This window comes from Oncorhynchus keta, chromosome 11, assembly GCF_023373465.1.
Source record: "Oncorhynchus keta strain PuntledgeMale-10-30-2019 chromosome 11, Oket_V2, whole genome shotgun sequence".
Lineage (NCBI taxonomy): Eukaryota > Metazoa > Chordata > Actinopteri > Salmoniformes > Salmonidae > Oncorhynchus > Oncorhynchus keta.
The window spans coordinates 8,347,731-8,373,852 of NC_068431.1; the positions used below are offsets into that span (position 1 = coordinate 8,347,731).

The 26,122-nt window shown below is 47.8% G+C and overlaps 1 protein-coding gene across 2 annotated transcripts in view; it reads right to left on the minus strand.

Moving 5' to 3' along the window:
* Positions 1-26,122, minus strand: part of LOC118389758 (sarcoplasmic/endoplasmic reticulum calcium ATPase 1-like) — a 118,458-nt gene that overhangs the window by 19,501 nt on the left and 72,835 nt on the right. For both annotated transcript variants that reach the window (XM_052529366.1, XM_052529365.1), the window contains 3 exons: positions 17,250-17,338; positions 4,613-4,715; positions 977-1,108 (listed from right to left, as the gene is read on the minus strand). In XM_052529366.1, the coding sequence (XP_052385326.1) occupies positions 977-1,108; positions 4,613-4,715; positions 17,250-17,338 (324 nt within the window). The remainder of the gene's footprint in view (positions 1-976; positions 1,109-4,612; positions 4,716-17,249; positions 17,339-26,122) is intronic.

Sequence of the window (26,122 nt, forward strand, 5' to 3'; positions counted from 1 at the left end):
CCGGTACCGCTTGCCGTGCGGTAGCAGAGAGAACAGTCTATGACTAGACTTGGAGCTGGAGCCGTGCGGTAGCAGAGAGAACAGTCTATGACTAGACTTGGCCCTCCGGTACCGCTTGCCGTGTGGTAGCAGAGAGAACAGTCTATGACTAGACTTGGAGCTCCGGTACCGCTTGCCGTGCGGTAGCAGAGAGAACAGTCTATGACTAGACTTGGCCCTCCGGTACCGCTTGCCGTGTGGTAGCAGAGAGAACAGTCTATGACTAGACTTGGCCCTCCGGTACCGCTTGCCGTGCGGTAGCAGAGAGAACAGTCTATGACTAGACTTGGCCCTCCGGTACCGCTTGCTGTGCGGTAGCAGAGAGAACAGCCTATGACTAGACTTGGCCCTCCGGTACCGCTTGCTGTGTGGTAGCAGAGAGAACAGCCTATGACTAGACTTGGCCCTCCACCGCTTGCTGTGTGGTAGCAGAGAGAACAGCCTATGACTAGACTTGGAGCCCGGCCGCTTGCTGTGTGGTAGCAGAGAGAACAGCCTATGACTAGACTTGGAGCTCCGGTACCGCTTGCTGTGCGGTAGCAGAGAGAACAGTCTATGACTAGACTTGGCCCTCCGGTACCGCTTGCTGTGTGGTAGCAGAGAGAACAGCCTATGACTAGACTTGGAGCTCCGGTACCGCTTGCTGTGTGGTAGCAGAGAGAACAGCCTATGACTTGGGAGACTGGAGTCTGACCATTTTTTGCGGGGCCTTCCTCTTTATGCATCTATGTGGGAGGAGCAGCACTCTCCATGGTCCATGTCCATCTTCTCCTCGGGGACAATAGAGTGTATCTTTAGGGTGTATCACTTGATGACAACATACACCATTAAATAGTGTTCATGAATATGCAAGCAGTATGTTGTATGTCTAATACACCCTAAACATCCATGGACAGATATGTTCCATCCCCTCAGTGTTTCCCCCCCAGTTGCTTACTGAGTTGCAGGCGCCGGCGCGCTCCACCTTGCTGAGGCCTGACAAGTCAGACTTGAACACGTTCATCTTCTCCACCAGGGTAGTGAGGGCCGTCTCTGTCGCCTCACCCACCTTCTCATACACTCCTTTGACCTGGGACAGGAGAGAGGAGAGGGAAGTCGAAAGCTTTGAAACACACCGTCATTCAGAAAGACAGAGACAAGAAAAAACAACCCATATTTATGTTTATTTATTTTTCCCTTTTGTACTTTAACTATTTGCACATAATATGACATTTGTAATGTTATTTTGGAACTTTTGTGAGTGTAATGTTTACTGTTCATTTTTATTGTTTATTATATAGTTCACTTGCTTTGGCAATGTTCAAATATGTTTACCATGCCAATAAAGCCCTTAAATTGAATTGAGAGAGAGAAGTATGATGCGAGAAGTCCACTGGGTTTTCATAGGGCACATATCTGCCCACACCATCTGTCTGTCCACCCAGCTGAACCACACCACCATGTAAACTCAGCAAAACAAAGTAAACGTCCTCTCACTGTCAACTGCGTTTATTTTCAGAAAACTTAACATTTGTAAATATTTGTATGAACATAGGATTTAACAACTGAGACATAAACTGAACAAGTTCCACAGACATGTGTCTAACAGAAATTGAATAATGTGTCCCTGAACAAAGAGGGGGCAAATGAAAAGTAACTGTCAGTTTCTGGTGTGGCCACCAGCTGCATTAAGTTCTGCAGCGCATCTCCTCCTCTTGGACTGCACCAGATTTGCCAGTTCCTGCTGTGAGATGTTACCGCACTCTTCCACCAAGGCACCTGCAAGTTCCTGGACATTTCTGGGGGGAATGGCCCTAGCCCTCACCCTCCGATCCAACAGGTCCCAGACGTGCTCAATGGGATTGAGATCCAGGCACTTCGCTGGTCATGGCAGAACACTGTCATTCCTGTCTTGCAGGAATCACACACATAACAAGCAGTATGGCTGGTGGCATTGTCATGCTGGAGGGTCATGTCAGGAAGAGCCTGCAGGAAGGGTACCACATGAGGGAGGTACCACATGTCTTCCCTGTAACGCACAGCGTTGAGATTGCCTGCAATGACAACAAACTCAGGCCAATGATTATGTGACACGCCGTCACAGACCATGATGGACTCTCTACCTCCAAATGAATCCCGCTCCAGAATTACAGGTCTTCGGTGTAACGCTCATTCCTTCAACAATAAACGCGAATCCGACCATCACCCCTGGGGAGGCAAAACTGCAACTCGTCAATGAAGAGCACTTTTTGCCAGTCCTGTCTGGTCCAGTGACGGTGGGTTTGCGCCCATAGGCGACGTTGTTGTCCGTGATGTCTGGTGAGGACCTGTCTTACAACGGGCCTACAAGCCCCCAGTCCAGCCTCTCCCAGCCTATTGCAGACAGTCTGAGCACTGATGGAGGGATTGTGTGTTCCTGGTGTAACTCGGGCAGGTGTTGTTGCCATCCTGTACCTGTCTCGCAGGTGTGATGTTCATATGCACCGATCCTGTGCAGGTGTTGTTATACGTGGTCTGCCACTGTGAGGACAATCAGCTGTCCGTCCTGTCTCCCTGTAGCTCTGTCTTAGGAGTCTCACAGTAAGGACATGGCAATTTATTGCCCTGGCCACATCTGCAGTCCTCATGCCTCCTTGCAGCATGCCTAAGGCACGTTTATGCAGATGAGCAGGGACCCTGGGCATCCTTATTTTGGTGTATTTCAGAGTCAGTAGTGTCTTAAGTTTTTATAACTGTGACCTTAATTGCCTTCCGTCTGTAAGCTGTTAGTGTCCTAACAACCATTCCACAGGTGCATGTTCATTAATTGTTTACGGTTCATTGAACAAGCATGGTAAACAGTGGTTTAAACCCTTTACAATGAAGATCTAGGAATTAATTTGGATTTTTACCAACTATCGTTGAAAGACAAGAGTTCTGAAAAATGGACGTTTCTTTTTTTTGCTGAGTTTATAAAAACCCCCAGGCTCCTCCATCTCCGACATCAGGGTCCACCACTCTCCCTCTCCATCTCCATCCCCTAAATGCCTTTCTCCATCATGTCTAGTTGGGAAAGCCAGGGTTTCATTCTACTGCTTAACTGTCACAAAATGGCATTAAATACAAATTCCGTTATTCTAGGAATCTTCTCAGCGTTTGAGTTTCTTCCAATTAGACCATGCCATGTCTTCAGCTTCCCTTTACACGCAGCATGGATACCATAGCACCATGGTGATGACAGAGAGGTGAGAAAACAGAATCGCACATCAGAGTAAAATTGGATTGGCAATTGTAGTGCGCGTGTGTGTGTGTGTGTGTGCGTGCCTTGGTCATGATTCATGCATTCAGGGCAATGTAATAGGTGGTTTGTATACATAGCTAAGTTCATGAAGACATTTGCCAGCTTGTCTTAGTGGCACAAAGCCATGTCTCTAAGAGACGTGTCTGATTTGCTTAGCAACCACACTCATTTGTTAGTCCAACTCCACATTGATGACGACATCAGTCAAACCTAGGGGAAAGCAACAACAGATGTGCAGCCATGTCTCAGTGTGTGTGTGTGTGTGTGTGTGTGTGTGTGTGTGTGTGTGTGTGTGTGTGTGTGTGTGTGTGTGTGTGTGTGTGTGTGTGTGTGTGTGTGTACGTAAATTGGGGATGCCTATATTTGTCCTGTTTCACAAATCTACAACTGTGTAACCTGTACAATTTTTGTATTGGAAATGTGTTTCATTTGCATATCCCAACTCCCCCTGAGACCCTCAGAGAGTGGGGCCACGACCAGGGTCACCACATCCCAACTCCCCCTGAGACACCCTCAGAGAGTGGGGTCACCATATCCCAACTCCCCCTGAGACACCCTCAGAGAATGGGGTCACCATATCCCAACTCCCCCTGAGACACCCTCAGAGAGTGGGGTCACCATATCCCAACTCCCCCTGAGACACCCTCAGAGAGTGGGGTCACCATATCCCAACTCCCCCTGAGACACCCTCAGAGAGTGGGGCCACGACCAGGGTCACCATATCCCAACTCCCCCTGAGACACCCTCAGAGAGTGGGGTCACCATATCCCATCTCCCACTGAGACACCCTCAGAGAGTGGGGTCACCATATCCCAACTCCCCCTGAGACACCCTCAGAGAATGGGGTCACCATATCCCAACTCCCCCTAAGACACCCTCAGAGAATGGGGTCGCCATATCCCATCTCCCACTGAGACACCCTCAGAGAATGGGGTCGCCATATCCCATCTCCCACTGAGACACCCTCAGAGAATGGGGTCACCCTGAGACACCCTCAGAGAATGGGGTCACCATATTCCATCTCCCACTGAGACACCCTCAGAGAGTGGGGCCTTACGACCAGAGATCAGCCATTATTGACGACGACCCTGGAGCAGATTTTTCACTTAGTCAGCTCAGGATTCAAACTTGCTTTCGGTTCATGGCCTCAACACTCTAACCACTAGACTACCTGTTTAACAAAAAAAAGGGAAGGCTTTTTATTGCTGAGGAAAACAGGATTAAAAGGATAGGGACAGAGAGGATCAGGCTGAAGTGACAGAACAGTCCCTTAATGACTTACAAGACCATAGTGTGTGTGTTGTCAGTACGGACCTCATTGTAGTCCAGTGAAGAATCGTTGCACATGGAACAGACAGTGGCCAGCTCCAGAAGTCCATCATAATCTCCACACTGCACCACCTTGTCCCCTTTCAGCCTGGAAGAGCGAACACACACACACACACAATATTTACATTTTTTATTTTTTAACTAGGCAAGTCAGTTAAGAACACACTCTTTTGAAAATAACGGGACGATGCTGGGCCAATTGTGCGCTGCCCTATGGGACTCGCAATCACGGGACGTTGTGAAACAGCCTGGAATCGAAACAAGGACTGTAGTGGCACCTCTTGCACTGAGATGGTGTTTTAGACCGCTGGGCCACTCGGGAGACCCTACATGGACTGGACTTTTTTCCCTCATCATCTCAAGTGGCGTAATTCACTCTCATAACAAATAATGGAATAGTGCCACTGTTTTTCCTGTAAAACACACACACACAAGTCTATGTGTCACAACTAGTGTCTTAAGATGTCTCATAAACAAATGTTCACAACATTCAATACAGCTGGCAGGTTGGAGAAGTTGCCAGTCAGTGTGTTGTCTGTGGGAGCTCAGTGCTCATGGGGCAGTCGTCGTGTGTGTGGCACTCTTACTCTGAGATGCTTTGTGGATACGAGCCCTGAATAGTGATTAACACAACATTGGATATAATGATGGGGTTCTCATCAACTTCAGTAGGGAAAATCTATGAGCCTAATCTTGTATGGTACTGAGCTGACTGAAGGGGAACAGTAAGACATCATGAGAGCATTGTAGCATTGTACTTTTCCTCAAGGGAGAACAACACTGTAGTAGATCTGGGTCTGCCCCCAGTCTGGGCAAGTGTACTGTAGTAGATCTGGGTCTGCCCCCAGTCTGGGCAAGTGTACTGTATCTGGGTAGAGTCTGGGCAAGGTCTGATCTGGGTCCCCAGTCTGGGCAAGTGTACTGTAGTAGATCTGGGTCTGCCCCCAGTCTGGGCAAGTGTACTGTAGTAGATCTGGGTCTGCCCCCAGTCTGGGCAAGTGTACTGTAGTAGATCTGGGTCTGCCCCCAGTCTGGGCAAGTGTACTGTAGTAGATCTGGGTCTGCCCCAGTCTGGGCAAGTGTACTGTAGTAGATCTGGGTCTGCCCCCAGTCTGGGCAAGTGTACTGTAGTAGATCTGGGTCTGCCCCCAGTCTGTGCAAGTGTACTGTAGTAGATCTGGGTCTGCCCCCAGTCTGGGCAAGTGTACTGTAGTAGATCTGGGTCTGCCCCAGTCTGGGCAAGTGTACTGTAGTAGATCTGGGTCTGCCCCCAGTCTGGGCAAGTGTACTGTAGTAGATCTGGGTCTGCCCCCAGTCTGGGCAAGTGTACTGTAGTAGATCTGGGTCTGCCCCAGTCTGGGCAAGTGTACTGTAGTAGATCTGGGTCTGCCCCAGTCTGGGCAAGTGTACTGTAGTAGATCTGGGTCTGCCCCCAGTCTGGGCAAGTGTACTGTAGTAGATCTGGGTCTGCCCCAGTCTGGGCAAGTGTACTGTAGTAGATCTGGGTCTGCCCCCAGTCTGGGCAAGTGTACTGTAGTAGATCTGGGTCTGCCCCAGTCTGGGCAAGTGTACTGTAGTAGATCTGGGTCTGCCCCAGTCTGGGCAAGTGTACTGTAGTAGATCTGGGTCTGCCCCCAGTCTGGGCAAGTGTACTGTAATAGATCTGGGTCTGCCCCCAGTCTGGGCAAGTGTACTGTAGTAGATCTGGGTCTGCCCCAGTCTGGGCAAGTGTACTGTAGTAGATCTGGGTCTGCCCCAGTCTGTGCAAGTGTACTGTAGTAGATCTGGGTCTGCCCCCAGTCTGGGCAAGTGTACTGTAGTAGATCTGGGTCTGCCCCAGTCTGGGCAAGTGTACTGTAGTAGATCTGGGTCTGCCCCCAGTCTGGGCAAGTGTACTGTAGTAGATCTGGGTCTGCCCCCAGTCTGGGCAAGTGTACTGTAGTAGATCTGGGTCTGCCCCAGTCTGGGCAAGTGTACTGTAGTAGATCTGGGTCTGCCCCAGTCTGGGCAAGTGTACTGTAGTAGATCTGGGTCTGCCCCCAGTCTGGGCAAGTGTACTGTAGTAGATCTGGGTCTGCCCCCAGTCTGGGCAAGTGTACTGTAGTAGATCTGGGTCTGCCCCAGTCTGGGCAAGTGTACTGTAGTAGATCTGGGTCTGCCCCAGTCTGGGCAAGTGTACTGTAGTAGATCTGGGTCTGCCCCCAGTCTGGGCAAGTGTACTGTAGTAGATCTGGGTCTGCCCCCAGTCTGGGCAAGTGTACTGTAGTAGATCTGGGTCTGCCCCAGTCTGGGCAAGTGTACTGTAGTAGATCTGGGTCTGCCCCCAGTCTGGGCAAGTGTACTGTAGTAGATCTGGGTCTGCCCCAGTCTGGGCAAGTGTACTGTAGTAGATCTGGGTCTGCCCCAGTCTGGGCAAGTGTACTGTAGTAGATCTGGGTCTGCCCCCAGTCTGGGCAAGTGTACTGTAGTAGATCTGGGTCTGCCCCCAGTCTGGGCAAGTGTACTGTAGTAGATCTGGGTCTGCCCCCAGTCTGGGCAAGTGTACTGTAGTAGATCTGGGTCTGCCCCCAGTCTGGGCAAGTGTACTGTAGTAGATCTGGGTCTGCCCCCAGTCTGGGCAAGTGTACTGTAGTAGATCTGGGTCTGCCCCAGTCTGGGCAAGTGTACTGTAGTAGATCTGGGTCTGCCCCCAGTCTGGGCAAGTGTACTGTAGTAGATCTGGGTCTGCCCCCAGTCTGTGCAAGTGTACTGTAGTAGATCTGGGTCTGCCCCCAGTCTGGGCAAGTGTACTGTAGTAGATCTGGGTCTGCCACAGTCTGGGCAAGTGTACTGTAGTAGATCTGGGTCTGCCCCCAGTCTGGGCAAGTGTACTGTAGTAGATCTGGGTCTGCCCCAGTCTGGGCAAGTGTACTGTAGTAGATCTGGGTCTGCCCCCAGTCTGGGCAAGTGTACTGTAGTAGATCTGGGTCTGCCCCCAGTCTGGGCAAGTGTACTGTAGTAGATCTGGGTCTGCCCCCAGTCTGGGCAAGTGTACTGTAGTAGATCTGGGATAGCCCCAGTCTGGGCAAGTGTACTGTAGTAGATCTGGGTCTGCCCCAGTCTGGTCAAGTGTACTGTAATAGATCTGGGTCTGCCCCCAGTCTGGGCAAGTGTACTGTAGTAGATCTGGGATAGCCCTATCTGGGATAGCCCCAGTCTGGGCAAGTGTACTGTAGTAGATCTGGGTCTGCCCCAGTCTGGGCAAGTGTACTGTAGTAGATCTGGGTCTGCCCCCAGTCTGGGCAAGTGTACTGTAGTAGATCTGGGTCTGCCCCCAGTCTGGGCAAGTGTACTGTAGTAGATCTGGGTCTGCCCCCAGTCTGGGCAAGTGTACTGTAGTAGATCTGGGTCTGCCCCAGTCTGAGCAAGTGTACTGTAGTAGATCTGGGTCTGCCCCAGTCTGGGCAAGTGTACTGTAGTAGATCTGGGTCTGCCCCCAGTCTGGGCAAGTGTACTGTAGTAGATCTGGGTCTGCCCCCAGTCTGGGCAAGTGTACTGTAGTAGATCTGGGTCTGCCCCAGTCTGGGCAAGTGTACTGTAGTAGATCTGGGTCTGCCCCAGTCTGGGCAAGTGTACTGTAGTAGATCTGGGTCTGCCCCAGTCTGGGCAAGTGTACTGTAGTAGATCTGGGTCTGCCCCAGTCTGGGCAAGTGTACTGTAGTAGATCTGGGTCTGCCCCAGTCTGGGCAGGTGTACTGTAGTAGATCTGGGTCTGCACCAGTCTGGGCAAATGTACTGTAGTAGATCTGGGTCTGCCCCAGTCTGGGCAAGTGTACTGTAGTAGATCTGGGATAGCCCCAGTCTGGGCAAGTGTACTGTAGTAGATCTGGGATAGCCCCAGTCTGGGCAAGTGTACTGTAGTAGATCTGGGTCTGCCCCAGTCTGGGCAGGTGTACTGTAATAGATCTGGGATAGCCCCAGTCTGGGCAAGTGTACTGTAGTAGATCTGGGTCTGCCCCCAGTCTGGGCAAGTGTACTGTAGTAGATCTGGGTCTGCCCCCAGTCTGGGCAAGTGTACTGTAGTAGATCTGGGTCTGCCCCCAGTCTGGGCAAGTGTACTGTAGTAGATCTGGGTCTGCCCCCAGTCTGGGCAAGTGTACTGTAGTAGATCTGGGTCTGCCCCCAGTCTGGGCAAGTGTACTGTAGTAGATCTGGGTCTGCCCCAGTCTGGGCAAGTGTACTGTAATAGATCTGGGTCTGCCCCAGTCTGGGCAAGTGTACTGTGGTAGATCTGGGTCTGCCCCCAGTCTGGGCAAGTGTACTGTAGTAGATCTGGGTCTGCCCCCAGTCTGGGCAAGTGTACTGTGGTAGATCTGGGTCTGCCCCAGTCTGGGCAAGTGTACTGTAGTAGATATGGGTCTGCCCCAGTCTGGGCAAGTGTACTGTAGTAGATATGGGTCTGCCCCAGTCTGGGCAAGTGTACTGTAGTAGATCTGGGTCTGCCCCCAGTCTGGGCAAGTGTACTGTAGTAGATCTGGGTCTGCCCCCAGTCTGTGCAAGTGTACTGTAGTAGATCTGGGTCTGCCCCCAGTCTGGGCAAGTGTACTGTAGTAGATCTGGGTCTGCCCCAGTCTGGGCAAGTGTACTGTAATAGATCTGGGATAGCCCCAGTATGGGCAGGTGTACTGTAATAGATCTGGGATAGCCCCAGTCTGGGCAAGTGTACTGTAGTAGATCTGGGTCTGCCCCCAGTCTGGGCAAGTGTACTGTAGTAGATCTGGGTCTGCCCCCAGTCTGTGCAAGTGTACTGTAGTAGATCTGGGTCTGCCCCAGTCTGGGCAAGTGTACTGTAGTAGATCTGGGTCTGCCCCCGTCTGGGCAAGTGTACTGTAGTAGATATGGGTCTGCCCCCAGTCTGGGCAAGTGTACTGTAGTAGATATGGGTCTGCCCCCAGTCCGGGCAAGTGTACTGTAGTAGATCTGGGTCTGCCCCCCGTCTGGGCAAGTGTACTGTAGTAGATATGGGTCTGCCCCCAGTCTGGGCAAGTGTACTGTAGTAGATCTGGGTCTGCCCCAGTCTGGGCAAGTGTACTGTAGTAGATCTGGGTCTGCCCCAGTCTGGGCAAGTGTACTGTAGTAGATCTGGGTCTGCCCCAGTCTGGGCAAGTGTACTGTAATAGATCTGGGATAGCCCCAGTCTGGGCAAGTGTACTGTAATAGATCTGGGATAGCCCCAGTCTGGGCAGGTGTACTGTAATAGATCTGGGATAGCCCCAGTCTGGGCAGGTGTACTGTAGTAGATCTGGGTCTGCCCCAGTCTGGGCAAGTGTACTGTAGTAGATCTGGGTCTGCCCCAGTCTGGGCAAGTGTACTGTAATAGATCTGGGATAGCCCCAGTCTGGGCAGGTGTACTGTAATAGATCTGGGATAGCCCCAGTCTGGGCAGGTGTACTGTAATAGATCTGGGATAGCCCCAGTCTGGGCAGGTGTACTGTAATAGATCTGGGATAGCCCCAGTCTGGGCAGGTGTACTGTAATAGATCTGGGATAGCCCCAGTCTGGGCAGGTGTACTGTAATAGATCTGGGTCTGCCCCAGTCTGGGCAGGTGTACTGTAATAGATCTGGGATAGCCCCAGTCTGGGCAGGTGTACTGTAATAGATCTGGGATAGCCCCAGTCTGGGCAGGTGTACTGTAATAGATCTGGGATAGCCCCAGTCTGGGCAGGTGTACTGTAGTAGATCTGGGTCTGCCCCAGTCTGGGCAAGTGTACTGTAATAGATCTGGGTCTGCCCCAGTCTGGGCAGGTGTACTGTAATAGATCTGGGATAGCCCCAGTCTGGGCAGGTGTACTATAATAGATCTGGGATAGCCCCAGTCTGGGCAGGTGTACTGTAATAGATCTGGGATAGCCCCAGTCTGGGCAGGTGTACTGTAATAGATCTGGGATAGCCCCAGTCTGGGCAGGTGTACTGTAATAGATCTGGGATAGCCCCAGTCTGGGCAGGTGTACTGTAATAGATCTGGGATAGCCCCAGTCTGGGCAGGTGTACTGTAATAGATCTGGGATAGCCCCAGTCTGGGCAGGTGTACTGTAATAGATCTGGGATAGCCCCAGTCTGGGCAGGTGTACTGTAATAGATCTGGGATAGCCCCAGTCTGGGCAGGTGTACTGTAATAGATCTGGGATAGCCCCAGTCTGGGCAGGTGTACTGTAATAGATCTGGGATAGCCCCAGTCTGGGCAGGTGTACTGTAATAGATCTGGGATAGCCCCAGTCTGGGCAGGTGTACTGTAATAGATCTGGGATAGCCCCAGTCTGGGCAGGTGTACTGTAGTAGATCTGGGTCTGCCCCAGTCTGGGCAGGTGTACTGTAATAGATCTGGGATAGCCCCAGTCTGGGCAGGTGTACTGTAATAGATCTGGGATAGCCCCAGTCTGGGCAGGTGTACTGTAATAGATCTGGGATAGCCCCAGTCTGGGCAGGTGTACTGTAATAGATCTGGGTCTGCCCCAGTCTGGGCAAGTGTACTGTAATAGATCTGGGTCTGCCCCAGTCTGGGCAGGTGTACTGTAATAGATCTGGGATAGCCCCAGTCTGGGCAGGTGTACTGTAATAGATCTGGGATAGCCCCAGTCTGGGCAGGTGTACTGTAATAGATCTGGGATAGCCCCAGTCTGGGCAGGTGTACTGTAATAGATCTGGGATAGCCCCAGTCTGGGCAGGTGTACTGTAATAGATCTGGGATAGCCCCAGTCTGGGCAGGTGTACTGTAATAGATCTGGGATAGCCCCAGTCTGGGCAGGTGTACTGTAATAGATCTGGGATAGCCCCAGTCTGGGCAGGTGTACTGTAATAGATCTGGGATAGCCCCAGTCTGGGCAGGTGTACTGTAATAGATCTGGGATAGCCCCAGTCTGGGCAGGTGTACTGTAATAGATCTGGGATAGCCCCAGTCTGGGCAGGTGTACTGTAATAGATCTGGGATAGCCCCAGTCTGGGCAGGTGTACTGTAATAGATCTGGGATAGCCCCAGTCTGGGCAGGTGTACTGTAATAGATCTGGGATAGCCCCAGTCTGGGCAGGTGTACTGTAATAGATCTGGGATAGCCCCAGTCTGGGCAGGTACAGTCAGGTCCATAGATATTTGGACATTGACCAAGTTTATATTATTTTAGCTGTCTAGCACAGCATATTAGAGTTTAAATTAAATGATGAAGGTATTTCCATCCAAATCGGGGGAACGGTGTAAGAATTACAGCACGTTTTACATGCGCCCCCCCTAAACAAACCCATCAGAGAGAGAGGAAAAACATTAGGTGTGGACAAATCAACTATAAAAGAAAGAACGCACCGGTGAGCTCAGGAACACCAAAATGCCCAGAAGACCACGGAAAACAACTGCGGTGGATGACAGAAGAATTATTTCCCTGGTGAAGGAAAAACCCTTTTCACAACAGTTGGCAAGACCAAGAACGCCCTCCAGGAGGGAGGTGTATCTGTGTCAAAGTCAACATTCAAGAGAAGACTTCACCAGAGTAAATACAGACGGTTTACCACAAGATGTAAACCATTGTGTAAGACTCAAAAACAGGGAGACCAGATTAGAGGTTTGCCATAAAAACTTGTTTAAGAAAAGCCTGTACAGTTCTGGAAAATAATGCGGACAGATGAGACAAAGATCAAGTTGTACCCGAATGATGGGAAGAGAAGTGTATGGAGAAGGGCAGGAACTGCTCATCATCAGAGCATACCACCTCATCTAAAGCATGGAGGAGGTGGTGTTATGGAGAAGGGCAGGAACTGCTCATCATCAGAGCATACCACCTCATCTGAAGCATGGAGGAGGTGGTGTTATGGCGTGGGCATGTATGGCTGCCAATGGAACTGGTTCCCTTGTATTTGCTGACAAAAGCAAGCAGGATGGATTCTGAAGCATTTAGGGCTATATTGACTGCTCAGATTCAGCCAAATGTTTCAAAGCTCATTGGACGGCACTTCACAGTGAAAGTTGGACAATGACCCGAAGCATAATGCGAAAGCAACCCAATACTTTAAGGCAAAGAAGTGGAATGTTATGCATTGGCCAATTAAATCACCTGACCTGAATCCAATTGAGCATGAAGCACTTGAGCACTCAGGATCTGGTGATGTCTATGGGTTCCAGACTTCAGGCAGTCATTGAAGTATTAAAACTCACAATTTAAATGTATGATCGTTAGTTTGTCCAATTACTTTTGAGCCCCTAAAATTGGAGGGCTATGTATGAATTGTTGTAATTCATACACAGTTCTTACAATATTTTTTGATAAAAACACTTCGTTTACACTTTAAGCACATTTTGGTTGTTTTCTTTCATATTCATTGTGGTGACGTACAAAGCCAAAATGATGCAAATTGTGTCACTGTCTAAATGCTTATGGAACGGACTGTATACTGTAGCACCCTCAAACTCAACTCTGGACCTTGAAGCCAGTTCCACTGCTTTTTAAAAAATGGATCCCCTCTAAAATCAGGGACTGATTTAGACCTGGGACACCAGGTGGGTGAAATTAATTATCAGGTAGAACAGAAAACCAGCAGGCCTCGTAGGGTCAGAGTTGAATACCCCTGCTGTAACAGATCTGGGTCTGCCTCTGGCTCGGCAGCTATGCTGTAACAGATCTGGGTCTGCCTCTGGCTAGGCAGCTATGCTGTAACAGGTCTGGGTCTGCCTCTGGCTAGGCAGCTATGCTGTAACAGATCTGGGTCTGCCTCTGGCTAGGCAGCTATGCTGTAACAGATCTGGGTCTGCCTCTGGCTAGGCAGCTATGCTGTAACAGATCTGGGTCTGCCTCTGGCTAGGCAGCTATGCTGTAACAGATCTGGGTCTGCCGCTGGCTAGGCAGCTATGCTGTAACAGATCTGGGTCTGCGTCTGGCTAGGCAGCTATGCTGTAACAGATCTGGGTCTGCCTCTGGCTAGGCAGCTATGCTGTAACAGATCTGGGTCTGCCTCTGGCTAGGCAGCTATGCTGTAACAGATCTGGGTCTGCCTCTGGCTAGGCAGCTATGCTGTAACAGATCTGGGTCTGCCTCTGGCTAGGCAGCTATGCTGTAACAGATCTGGGTCTGCCTCTGGCTAGGCAGCTATGCTGTAACAGATCTGGGTCTGCCTCTGGCTAGGCAGCTATGCTGTAACAGATCTGGGTCTGCCTCTGGCTAGGCAGCTATGCTGTAACAGATCTGGGTCTGCGTCTGGCTAGGCAGCTATGCTGTAACAGATCTGGGTCTGCGTCTGGCTAGGCAGCTATGCTGTAACAGATCTGGGTCTGCCTCTGGCTAGGCAGCTATGCTGTAACAGATCTGGGTCTGCCTCTGGCTAGGCAGCTATGCTGTAACAGATCTGGGTCTGCCTCTGGCTAGGCAGCTATGCTGTAACAGATCTGGGTCTGCCTCTGGCTAGGCAGCTATGCTGTAACATATCTGGGTCTGCCTCTGGCTAGGCAGCTATGCTGTAAGAGATCTGGGTCTGCCTCTGGCTAGGCAGCTATGCTGTAACAGATCTGGGTCTGCCTCTGGCTAGGCAGCTATGCTGTAACATATCTGGGTCTGCTTCTGGCAGAAGTCATTTGAGGCCTTAGACTAGAGTGGGTACTCCAGAGAGCAAGAGATGAGGTCAACCAGGTTATACTGACAGAAAGAACAGCTCTACTGTAGGTCCTATCCACGCTACTATAGGTCCAGAACTGGGACATCAGGACTTTGGCCAAGCTACATGACCAAAAGTATGTGGACACCTGCTTGAACATCTCATGATAAAATCATGGGCATTATTATGGAGTTGGTCCCCCCTTTGCTGCGATAACAGCCGCTACTCTTCTGGGAAGGATTTCCACTAGATGTTGGAACATTGCTGTGGGTATTTGCTTCCATTCAGCTAAAAGAGCATTAGTGAGGTCGGACACTGATGTTGGGCGATTGGGCCTGGCTTGCAGCCGGTGTTCCAATTCATCCCAAAGGTGTTTGATTGGGTTTGCGGTCGGGGCTCTGTGCAGGCCAATCAGGTTCTCCCACAGTGTTAAGTGTTAGGTTAAGTAGTGTTAAGATTTCATTTCACTGGAACTAAGGGCCTAGCCCGTACCATGAAAAACACCCCCAGACCATTATTCCTTCTCCACCAAACTTTACAGTTGGCACTATGCATTGGTTGCAGGTATCGTTCTCCTGGGATCCGTCAAACCCAGATTCGTCTGTCGTGCTGCCAGAGGGTGAAGCGTGATTCATCACTACAGAGAACGCATTTCCACTGTTCCAGAGTCCAATGGTGGCGAGCTTTACACCACACCATCCGACGCTTGGCATTGCGCATGGTGATCTTATGCTTGTGTTCGACTCCTCGGCCATGGAAACCCATTTCATGAAGCTCCTATCGAACAGTTATGGTTCTGACGTTGCTTCCAGAGGCAGTTTGGAACTCGGTGGTGAGTGTTGCAACCAAGGACAGACGATATTTACGTGCTTCAGCACTCGACGGTCCCGTTCTGTGAGCTTGTGAGGCCTACCACTTCGCGGCTGAGCCGTTGTTGCGCCTAGACTTTTCCACTTCACAATAACAGCACTAAAAGTTGACCGGGGCAGCTCTAGCAAGGCAGAAATTTGACGAACTAACTTGTTGGGAAGCTGGCAACCTATGACGGTGCCACGTTGAAAGTCACTGAGCTCTTCAGTAAAGCCATTCTAGTGCCAATGTTTGTCTATGGAGATTGCATGGCTGTGTGCTCAATTTTATACACCTGTAAGCAACGGGCGTTGCTGAAAAATCAGAATCCACTAATTTGAAGGTGTCCACATACTTCTGTTCGCTCGCTCGCCTATTCCTTGAGGAATTCTCCACAGTAAGACTATTTTAGTTGTTGTCACATTCGTGTCCTTTCCTCCCTGTCCTCTCTGTGCTGTGTTATCATGGAAGAAGTTCACATGCTTCAGGAAAACATAATTGCCATTCTTTCTAAACTTCCCAAGAGCCATTAACCACAGTGGAGAACAGAGTAAACCTTTTGGGAGGGGAGCGGGTAAGGAAAGGGGGGGGGGTTAGGGGGCTTTTAACAGCCGGCCGGCCGCTGGAGAGTGCTGGTGTGACGGCCCTGGAGAGTGGTGGTGTGACGGCCCTGGAGAGTGGTGGTGGTGTGACGGCCCTGGAGAGTGGTGGTGTGACGGCCGCTGGAGAGTGGTGGTGTGACGGCGCTGGAGAGTGGTGGTGTGACGGCCCTGGAGAGTGGTGGTGTGACGGCCCTGGAGAGTGGTGGTGTGACGGCCGCTGGAGAGTGGTGGTGTGACGGCCGCTGGAGAGTGGTGGTGTGACGGCCGCTGGAGAGTGGTGGTGTGACGGCCGCTGGAGAGTGGTGGTGTGACGGCCGCTGGAGAGTGGTGGTGTGACGGCCGCTGGAGAGTGGTGGTGTGACGGCCCTGGAGAGTGGTGGTGTGACGGCCCTGGAGAGTGGTGGTGTGACGGCGCTGGAGAGTGGTGGTGTGACGGCGCTGGAGAGTGGTGGTGTGACGGCGCTGGAGAGTGGTGGTGTGACGGCGCTGGAGAGTGGTGGTGTGACGGCGCTGGAGAGTGGTGGTGTGACGGCGCTGGAGAGTGGTGGTGTGACGGCGCTGGAGCGTGGTGGTGTGACGGCGCTGGAGCGTGGTGGTGTGACGGCGCTGGAGAGTGGTGGTGTGACTAAGGCTTTTCCACTGCCACCTGTACAAATAGTTGTGTCTGTCTGGAGCCAGGGAAGGTTAACACAATGGTTGGCCATTACTTTCCTCTGAAGAAGGTCAGTGTGTGAACACTATGGGCCACACTCAACACAACACTTACAGGGAGGTGGGGGAGATAAGCTTAAGTGTGTTTAACACACTGTGATTCCACAGTCAGAGAAACTACGAATTGTAACCTGAAATCACACTTAATTTGCACTCTGTAGACTAACCCCCCTAGAGTTTAAGGGTCCAGAGCTGGGTTTTTACTAAGCTAACATATGTGATTGTTTTAAGAAGGTCATATCAAGAAACATTTAGCTATTTGATGTGGAATTGTAGGACCCCTTTAGGTATCAAAAAAATATATACAACAATGATTTGATAAAACATTGAATTTGGCCTTACTGCTATAAGCCTATAGAAATGCATTGAATAACAGATTCATACATTGGAAAGAAGACATAGTCAAAGGGAATGTTTTGAAGCATCTGTACTTTATCCGAGAGAAACAAGAATGCAAAAAAAAAATTTTTTTTTAAATGTAATATATGTTTTACCGTGGAATTATCCGTATACCTTTGACGTGGAAATGCCCTATTCACTTTCATTCATTTCTCTCACCCAGTACCAGGTTACCTTCAGATGAGTCCCTAAACCGTTCGGATGCTACAGATGTTTTAGTGAGAAGACCGATTTTCGGGATGTCTCATGGTCTGACAAACAGCACTGTAGCTCTGCCACCTTCCACCGCAGATTCGGGAGGTCGATGCAGGGCGGGTGTGGCGGCTTGAGACGCAGGCAAGACGTTTACACAAAGGGATTTTGATGGGGGTTGTATATATTATGCTAAATTCAATTTCCGCAGGGGCACTGACATGGAGCTAACAGTAAGGTGGTAGGATGGGACACTCACACTTGTCCTTCTGGGGCGTAGGTTGAGCCAGTTATAGAGAACTCATGGACAGCACAGCTGGAATCCTCCACCTTCTCCACCACAAACATCTGGAGAGGGAAGAGAAAGAGAGTTGGGATAGTTAAAGCAGGGTAGAGTAGACTAGGCTATCAGCAAAGCCCCAGGGTAGGAGTAGACTAAGCTATCAGCAAAGCCCCAGGGTAGAAGTAGACTAGGCTATCAGCAAAGCCCCAGGGTAGGAGTAGACTAGGCTATCAGCAAAGCCCCAGGGTAGAAGTAGACTAGGCTATCAGCAAAGCCCCAGGGTAGGAGTAGACTAGGCTATCAGCAAAGCCCCAGGGTAGGAGTAGACTAGGCTATCAGCAAAGCACCAGGGTAGGAGTAGACTAGGCTATCAGCAAAGCACCAGGGTAGAAGTAGACTAGGCTATCAGCAAAGCACCAGGGTAGAAGTAGACTAGGCTATCAGCAAAGCCCCAGGGTAGAAGTAGACTAGGCTATCAGCAAAGCCCCAGGGTAGGAGTAGACTAGGCTATCAGCAAAGCCCCAGGGTAGGAGTAGACTAGGCTATCAGCAAAGCACCAGGGTAGGACTAGACTAAGCTATCAGCAAAGCCCCAGGGTAGAAGTAGACTAGGCTATCAGCAAAGCACCAGGGTAGAAGTAGACTAGGCTATCAGCAAAGCACCAGGGTAGAAGTAGACTAGGCTATCAGCAAAGCACCAGGGTAGAAGTAGACTAGGCTATCAGCAAAGCACCAGGGTAGAAGTAGACTAGGCTATCAGCAAAGCACCAGGGTAGAAGTAGACTAGGCTATCAGCAAAGCCCCAGGGTAGGAGTAGACTAGGCTATCAGCAAAGCACCAGGGTAGAAGTAGACTAGGCTATCAGCAAAGCCCCAGGGTAGGAGTAGACTAGGCTATCAGCAAAGCACCAGGGTAGAAGTAGACTAGGCTATCAGCAAAGCACCAGGGTAGAAGTAGACTAGGCTATCAGCAAAGCCCCAGGGTAGGAGTAGACTAGGCTATCAGGGTAGAGTAGGCTAGGTAGGGTAGCCTAGTGGTTAGAGCATTGGACTAATAACTGAAAGATTGCAAGTTCATATCCCCGAGCTGACAAGGTACAAATCTGTCGTTCTGCCCCTGAACAGGCAGTTAACCCACTGTTCCTAGGCTGTCATTGAAAATAAGAATCTGACTTGCCTAGTTAAATAAAGGTTAAAAAAAAAATCCCACAAAAAATCAGCAAAGCCCCAGGGTAGAGTAGGCTAGGCTATCAGCAAAGCAGGGTAGAGTAGGCTAGGCTATCAGCAAAGCAGGGTAGAGTAGGCTAGGCTATCAGCAAAGCATGGTAGAGTAGGCTATCAGCAAAGCAGGGTAGAGTAGGCTATCAGCAAAGCAGGGTAGAGTAGGCTAGGCTATCAGCAAAGCATGGTAGAGTAGGCTAGGCTATCAGCAAAGCATGGTAGAGTAGGCTAGGCTATCAGCAAAGCATGGTAGAGTAGGCTAGGCTATCAGCAATGCAGGGTAGAGTAGACAAGGCTATCAGCAAAGTGCTTTCAGTGGGAGTCCCAGGGTTTTCTACAGGGCCATGGGAGGGGTGAATGTGGCCCAACGGCCACTGACGCAGAGGGAAACACACACACACCCTCCCGCACTGCCTAACCCACAAAACACAGGGATTTCCCACCACATACAGCCAATCACTGGCTTCATGTCACAGCTGTTTTTTTTAAATGAGAGATTGTTGATTTTCTATTTAACTTGCTTCGGCAACGTAAATAATGTTAACCATGCCGACAGAGACAGACAGAAAGACTATAAATCATACTCTTGCTGAGACAGACAGACCATCGGACAGATAGACGGAGCTTGTATATATACACACTGTAGTGGATGAGTATATGGGCCTAGTTGTTGACGTCAGTCTGTCCTTCCCTGTGCTCAGAACTCCTGTGTTGCCAAGAGTTTTGTTTTGTCTGTGCGCCTGGCCCTGTGTTGATGTACTGATTTCCTGCGTGGAGAGGACAATTAGAATGTGGCCGCACTGGTAGTTGTTTTAGGCTGACAAGTCTGTTAGGCTGGCAGCCCAGCAGTGGATGGTGAGGGTTCTAGACATTTCTCTCCTGTGAGTCTGTGTGAGTTTGTCTGATCTGGCCCTTCTCTCCTCTGTGTTGTTCATCCTGCATCAGTGATGAAACACGTGGAATGGCTCTCCTCTTGTTAATTTGTGGGAGTGCATTGATTGGTTCACCACAGGAGAGGGTCTGTTCAATTCACACTGAAGTGGAACACTAAGGAGAGGATAGATGGGGTCTGGAGAAGAACATGCTGTTCAGAACACTAGGATAATATGACAAGGATGCAAAGTACTAAGGGTTAATGTAATTGACCTGTTCACCATTTAGGGTATTGAGTAGTCAAAGCCCTACTTCGGTGCAAGATTCTTCAGAAAAGAGAACGATAAGAGGTTAACCCTCCTGCTGTGTTCCGGTCGAATTGGAACGATTTACAAGTTCTCTTTCTGAAATGCAGTTCATTTATTCTGATTGTCATGAGGTTCCACAGGGCATCTGAACACACAAAATGCATAGATGATTTTCATTACATTTAGTGTGTTTTATTCAACTTTTGTACACCTGTGGTGTTCGAGGTCAAAAATGACCGGTCATTAGAAATTAATGGGTGAGACTACAATTAGTGTATAAAATTGATTTCAGGCACATGCCCATTCATCAGATGGACACATTCCTCTCCCAGACCCCCACATGCATGTGTGTTTGAGCACACACACACACACACACACACACACACACACACACACACACACACTACTTGGTTAGAAGGGCATTCTAGAATGTCCATCAAAACCAGATAACGGGACAGTTTGCAGTAATGACACAATACGCACCTACACAAGCAGCCTGTATTTGTTTTTACCTTTATTTAACTAGGCAAGTCAGTTAACAAAAAAAAATCGTATTTACAGCCTAGGAACAGTGGGTTGACACCCGTTGTTCAGGGGCAGAACGACAGATTTTTACCTTGTCAGCTCAGGGATTCGATCGAGCAACCTTTCGGTTACTGGCCCAATGCTTTACCTGCCGCCCACTAGGCTACCTGTACTTACTACGAAGTGACAGGAAGCTAAACCAACAACCACACAAACAGAAATTGGATACATTGTAAAAAACTGGAGCTCCAATGAGAAAAGAAACATAACTAACATAGATTTATTTTTGCAGAGACTTGTTTTTTTGGGGGGCGCATCTGATGACCTAACGTGGTGGTGAATGAGGAACATGAACTTCTCCGGTGCCTCCATGCTGCAGTCATGATGCAAGTGACACGATGCGGCAGGGTAGCCTAGTGGTTAGAGCGTTGGACTAGTAACCGGAAGGTTGCAAGTTCAAACCCTCGAGCTGACAAGGTACAAATCTGTCGTTCTGCCCCTGAACAGGCAGTTAACCCATTGTTCCCAGGCTGTCATTGAAAATAAGAATTTGTTCTTAACCGACTTGCCTAGTTAAATAAAATTAAAATAAAAAGTCCTCCCACATGTTTGTAGTTTGACCAGCAACGGGTCATTTTTAATTAAGTTTTCATATTGCCAGGTTTGCTAGCAACAAACTATTTAGCTAGCTTCTAGCCTAGTGTTTGATATGCACTGTGATCTCCTCCTAATGAAAAGTGTTGGGTCCTGACAAGGCAAAAATGTATAGCTATGCCAGGCAAAATCGGGCATCAGCTAATTTTTATGGATATATGTAAATGAATGTCAATAGAAACAACAAATGCATATGCAGCTACTTTGCTGTTATTCTGGCTGCGGAGGTTGTGACTGTGTTAGCTGTAACTAGTTGGCTAGCTAGCAAGCAAAGGACAAGAACATTGGCAGCCAGCGGCAGCCATGGCAACAGAACATATACTGTAGAACAAATGGGTCGCGTCCATAAATATCGAACTAATGGAACAAACGGCTCTAGCAACCAAAAGATGAGAAAGTATGAATTCTCTTGTAAAAAAAGCGTATATATGTAAATGTGTGCATTAGTATTGTTTTCTTTGGCAACTGTGGTATATGCGGGATAAACACCTTCTTTGTGTACATTACCTAGGAAAAATGAACTCCGAAAATGGACTCTGCCTTGTCCTGCTGCATCGTCCATTATTTACAAGGTAATGTACAGAACGTCTGCATTTAGTTATTACATAACCAAATCGCAGAACGAAAATACAACATTAATAGATGCTCAATATTCACAAAATATCCAGGTCAAATAGGGGAGGGGCATTGTGTCGTGAGGTGTTTCTTTATCGTTTATTTTTTTTTTTTTTTTAAATAACCAGTTTTTTTGTTCACTTGACCAATCTGAGATAGAGGTCCATGTAGTCATGACTCGATATAATACTGTACATTTTCTTGAATTTGGGGACTGTGAAAAGACTCCTGGCTGCACATCTGGTAAGTGTGTGTCAGGGCTGTGTAAATTGACTATGCAAATACATTTGGAATTATCAACATATGTTTCTTATAAGAAGAAGAAGAAGAAGAAGTGATGCAGTCAGTCTCTCCTCTACTTTTAGTGTTTATATTAGCCCTCTGGTTACATTGAAGAGCAAGACGTGCCACTCTGTTCTGGGACAGCTGCAGTTTTTCTAGGTCCTTTGTAGCACCTGACCATATGACTGGGCAATAATCAAGATGAGATAAAACTAGAGCCTGCAGGACTTGCTTTGTGGTGCGTGGTGTCAATAACAGCAGAGCATCTCTTTATCAAGTACAGCCCTCTACCCATCTTTACAACCATTGAATCAATATGTTTTGACCATAACAGTTTAGAATTCAAGGTAACACAAGGTAATTTAATCTCCTCAACAGCCACATTATTCATGATCATATTCAGCTGAGGTCTAGAACTTAGGGAGTGATTTGAACCAAATACAATGCTCTTAGTTTTAGAGATGTTCAGGATTAGTTTATTACTGGCCAACCGTTCTAAAACCGACTGCAACTCTTTGTTTAGCATACATGGACACACGTATTGTTTAATGCCAATGGAAGGTCATTAATAAATATAGAAAAGAGGGCCTAGACAACTGCCCTGTGGTACACCACATATGTTTAACGTTATAAACTCAGCAAAAAAAGTTAACATCCCCTTTTCAGGACCCTGTCTTTCAAAGATAATTTGCAAAATCCAAATAACTTCACAGATCTTCATTGTAAAGTGTTTAAATACTGTTTCCATGCTTGTTCAATGAACCATAATTAATGAACATGCACCAGTGGAACGGTCGTTAAGACACTAACAGCTTACAGACGGTAGACAATTAAGGTCACAGTTATGAAAACTTAGGACACTGAAGAGGCCTTTCTACTGACTCTGAAAATAACCAAAAGAAAGATGCCCAGGGTCCCTGCTCATCTGCGTGAACATGCCTTAGGCATGCTGCAAGGAGACATGAGGACTGCAGATGTGGCCAGGGCAATACATTGCAATGTCCGTACCAAGAGACGACTAAGACAGCCTACAGGGAGACAGGACGGACAGCTGATCGTCCTCGCAGTGGCAGGCCACGTGTAACACCTGCACAGGATTGGTACATCCAAATATCACACCTGGGGGACAGGTACAGGATGGCAACAACAATTGCCCGAGTTACACCAGGAACGCACAATTCCTGCATCAGTGCTCAGACTGTCCGCAATAGGTTGAGAAAGGCTGGACTGAGGACTTGTAGGCCTGTTGTAGTAAGGTAGGTCCTCACCAGACATCACCGGCAACAACGTCACCTATGGGCACAAACCCACCGACGCTGGACCAGACAGGACTGGCAAAAAGTGCTCTTCACTGATGAGTTGCGGTTTTGTCTCACCAGGGGTGATTGTCGGATTCGCGTTTATCGTTGAAGGAATGAGCGCTACACCGAGGCCTGTACTCTGGAGCAGGATTCATTTGGAGGTGGAGGGTCCATCATGGTCTGGGGTGTTGTGTCACAGCAGGCAATCTCAATACTTTGCATTACAGGGAAGATAAGACATCCTCCTCCCTCATGTGGTACCCCTTCCTGCAGGTTCATCCTGACATGACCCTCCAGCATGACAATGCCACCAGCCATACTGCTCGTTTTGTGTGTGATTTCCTGCAAGACAGAAATGTCAGTGTTCTACCATGGCCAGTGAAGAGCCCGGATCTCAATCCCATTGAGCACGTCTGGGGCCTGTTGGATCGGAGGGTGAGTGCCAGGGCCATTCTCCCCAGATGTCCGGGAACTTGCAGGTGCCTTGGTGGAAGAGTGGGGTAACATCTCACAGCAAGAACTGGCAAATCCGGTGCAGTCCATGAGGAGGAGATGCACTGCAGAACTTAATGCAGCTGGTGGCCACACCAGACACTGACTGTCACTTTTGATTTTGATCCCTCCCCCTTTGTTCAGGGACACATTCCATTTCTGTTAGTCACATGTCTGTGGAACTTGTTCAGTTTATGTCTCAGTTGTGGAATCTTATGTTCATACAAATATTTACACATGTTAAGTTTGCTGAAAATAAACACAGTTGACAGTGAGAGGACATTTATTTTTTTGCTGAGTTTCGATGGATAGCTCTGCATCCAAGATATGGCAGATGTTGAAAAGCCATAGCAAGTGTTTTTTTCAACAGGTTATGGCCAACAATATCAAAGGTTGCACTGAAATCTAACAGTATAGATCCCACAATATTCATATTATCCATTTATTTCAACCAATCATCAGTCATTTGTGTCAGTGCAGAACATATTGAGTGCCCTTCTCTATAAGCATGCTGAAAGTATGTTGTTCATTTGTTTACAGAGAAATGGATTCTGGTTAAAAACAACCCCCCCCATCTTGTCAATACCAGGTCTAGGTTGTCAATACCAGGTCTAAGTTGTCAATACCAGGTCTAGGTTGTCAATACCAGGTCTAAGTTGTCAATACCAGGTCTAAGTTGTCAATACCAGGTCTAGGTTGTCAATACCAGGTCTAAGTTGTCAATACCAGGTCTAAGTTGTCAATACCAGGTCTAAGTTGTCAATACCAGGTCTAAGTTGTAGTTTCTCATTTTTGAGGGACAACAATGTTTCCACCTCACCCACACTAACGTCACAGAATTCAAAATTACAATGCTTTTAATTCATTATTTGGTATTTTAAGCACAAATATGATAGCTCGCAGTTTGTTTTTGGCATTTCATGCCTAAGTTTGCAATCTAAAACTTCTTACCTGGGCATATTGAAGACTCATGTGAAAATGGAACCACCAGCTTTCATATGTTCTCATGTTCTGAGCAAGGAACTTAAACGTTAGCTTTCTTACATGGCACATTTTTGCATTTTTACATTCTCTCAACATTTTGTTTTTGCACTATTTAAACCAAATTGAACATGTTTCATTATTTATTATTGATGTATTATATTAAGTTAAAATAAGTGTTTATTCAGTATTGTTGTAATTGTCATTATTACAAATAATAAAAATATATATCATATAATATATATATGATGATATTATAATATATCTATATATATATATATATATATATATATATATTTAATTATACATTTTATTTTATTTTATTATTTATTTTATTTTTTATTTTTTAAATCGGTATCTGCTTTTTTGGTCCTGCAATAAATTGGTTTCGGCTTTGAAAAATCATCATCATTGTCGGTCGACCTCATATATATATATATTTTTTTAACTGCCATTTTAGTGTTCTGTTTGTCACTAAACATTAATCTCACTATCTGAGATGGTCTCCATGGAAGCAAGCCACTGCATGATTCATATGAACCAAAGGGCTGTAGTAGTTGAAACTCAATCGGACTCGGTCCGTACTGTGGCTATTATGATGTGATGGCAGCAGTAACATAGTGAGGGTGTGCCTCCGCACTGTGTGTAATGGAAGTGCATTGGTATGACGTCAGAGGGAATTCCCTCCTCGTGTTTGACCGCACCCTGGGATATCCCCTAGGCTGGGAAAGCAGGATATGACTGGGCTAGTGGACATGGATGTTCTTATCAGAACCATATGGAGGAGCTAGATCCATCTCAAGGTTAAGAAATAGGGACAGATCGCTGTCACAGAAACACACGTTTACAAGCATTTTTGCGCTACACTCGCATTTACATATGCTAACAATGTGTATGTGACCAATACAATTTGATACTCATACACATAACTAAGAAGCAAAAGGAAAAATGTGAGTATGACTAAAACTTATGTAACAAAATGTCTAACATATTGCAAATGAATGCTCCCTGCCCGTGGTTTCAGCAAAAAAGCCCAATCCCTCCCCGGCTGAGGGATTAGGCTGGAGAATTAATGTAACCACTCAAATTCATGGAAGGCAGAGATATATGAATATGGACTAACCATCCATGATATCAGAACTACAGTTTTAACCATGTTAAAGATATATAGTGTTCGTTTACATTTACTGGGTTAACAAACATTGGACCGCACCCTGGGATATCCCCTAGGCTGGGAAAGTAAAACAAGTTTACATGTTGGATTCTGATTAGGTAAGAAGCTAAACTAAGCTCATGAAGTTAGTTTAGTTGTACTCGCATTTCATAGAATCAAATGAGTATATATATATATACTAGAAGCAAAAGGAAAAATGTAGTATGACTAAAATATTTAACAAAATGTCTAACATATTAAATGAATATATATATATATATATATATCCCTCCCCGGCTGAGGGATTAGGCTAGAATTAATGCAAGTATATATTATAGGCAGAGTATATATATATGGACTAACCATCCATGATATCAGAATATAGTTTTATGTTATATATATATGAGTATATATTTATATATATAAATATATGAGTATATATATGT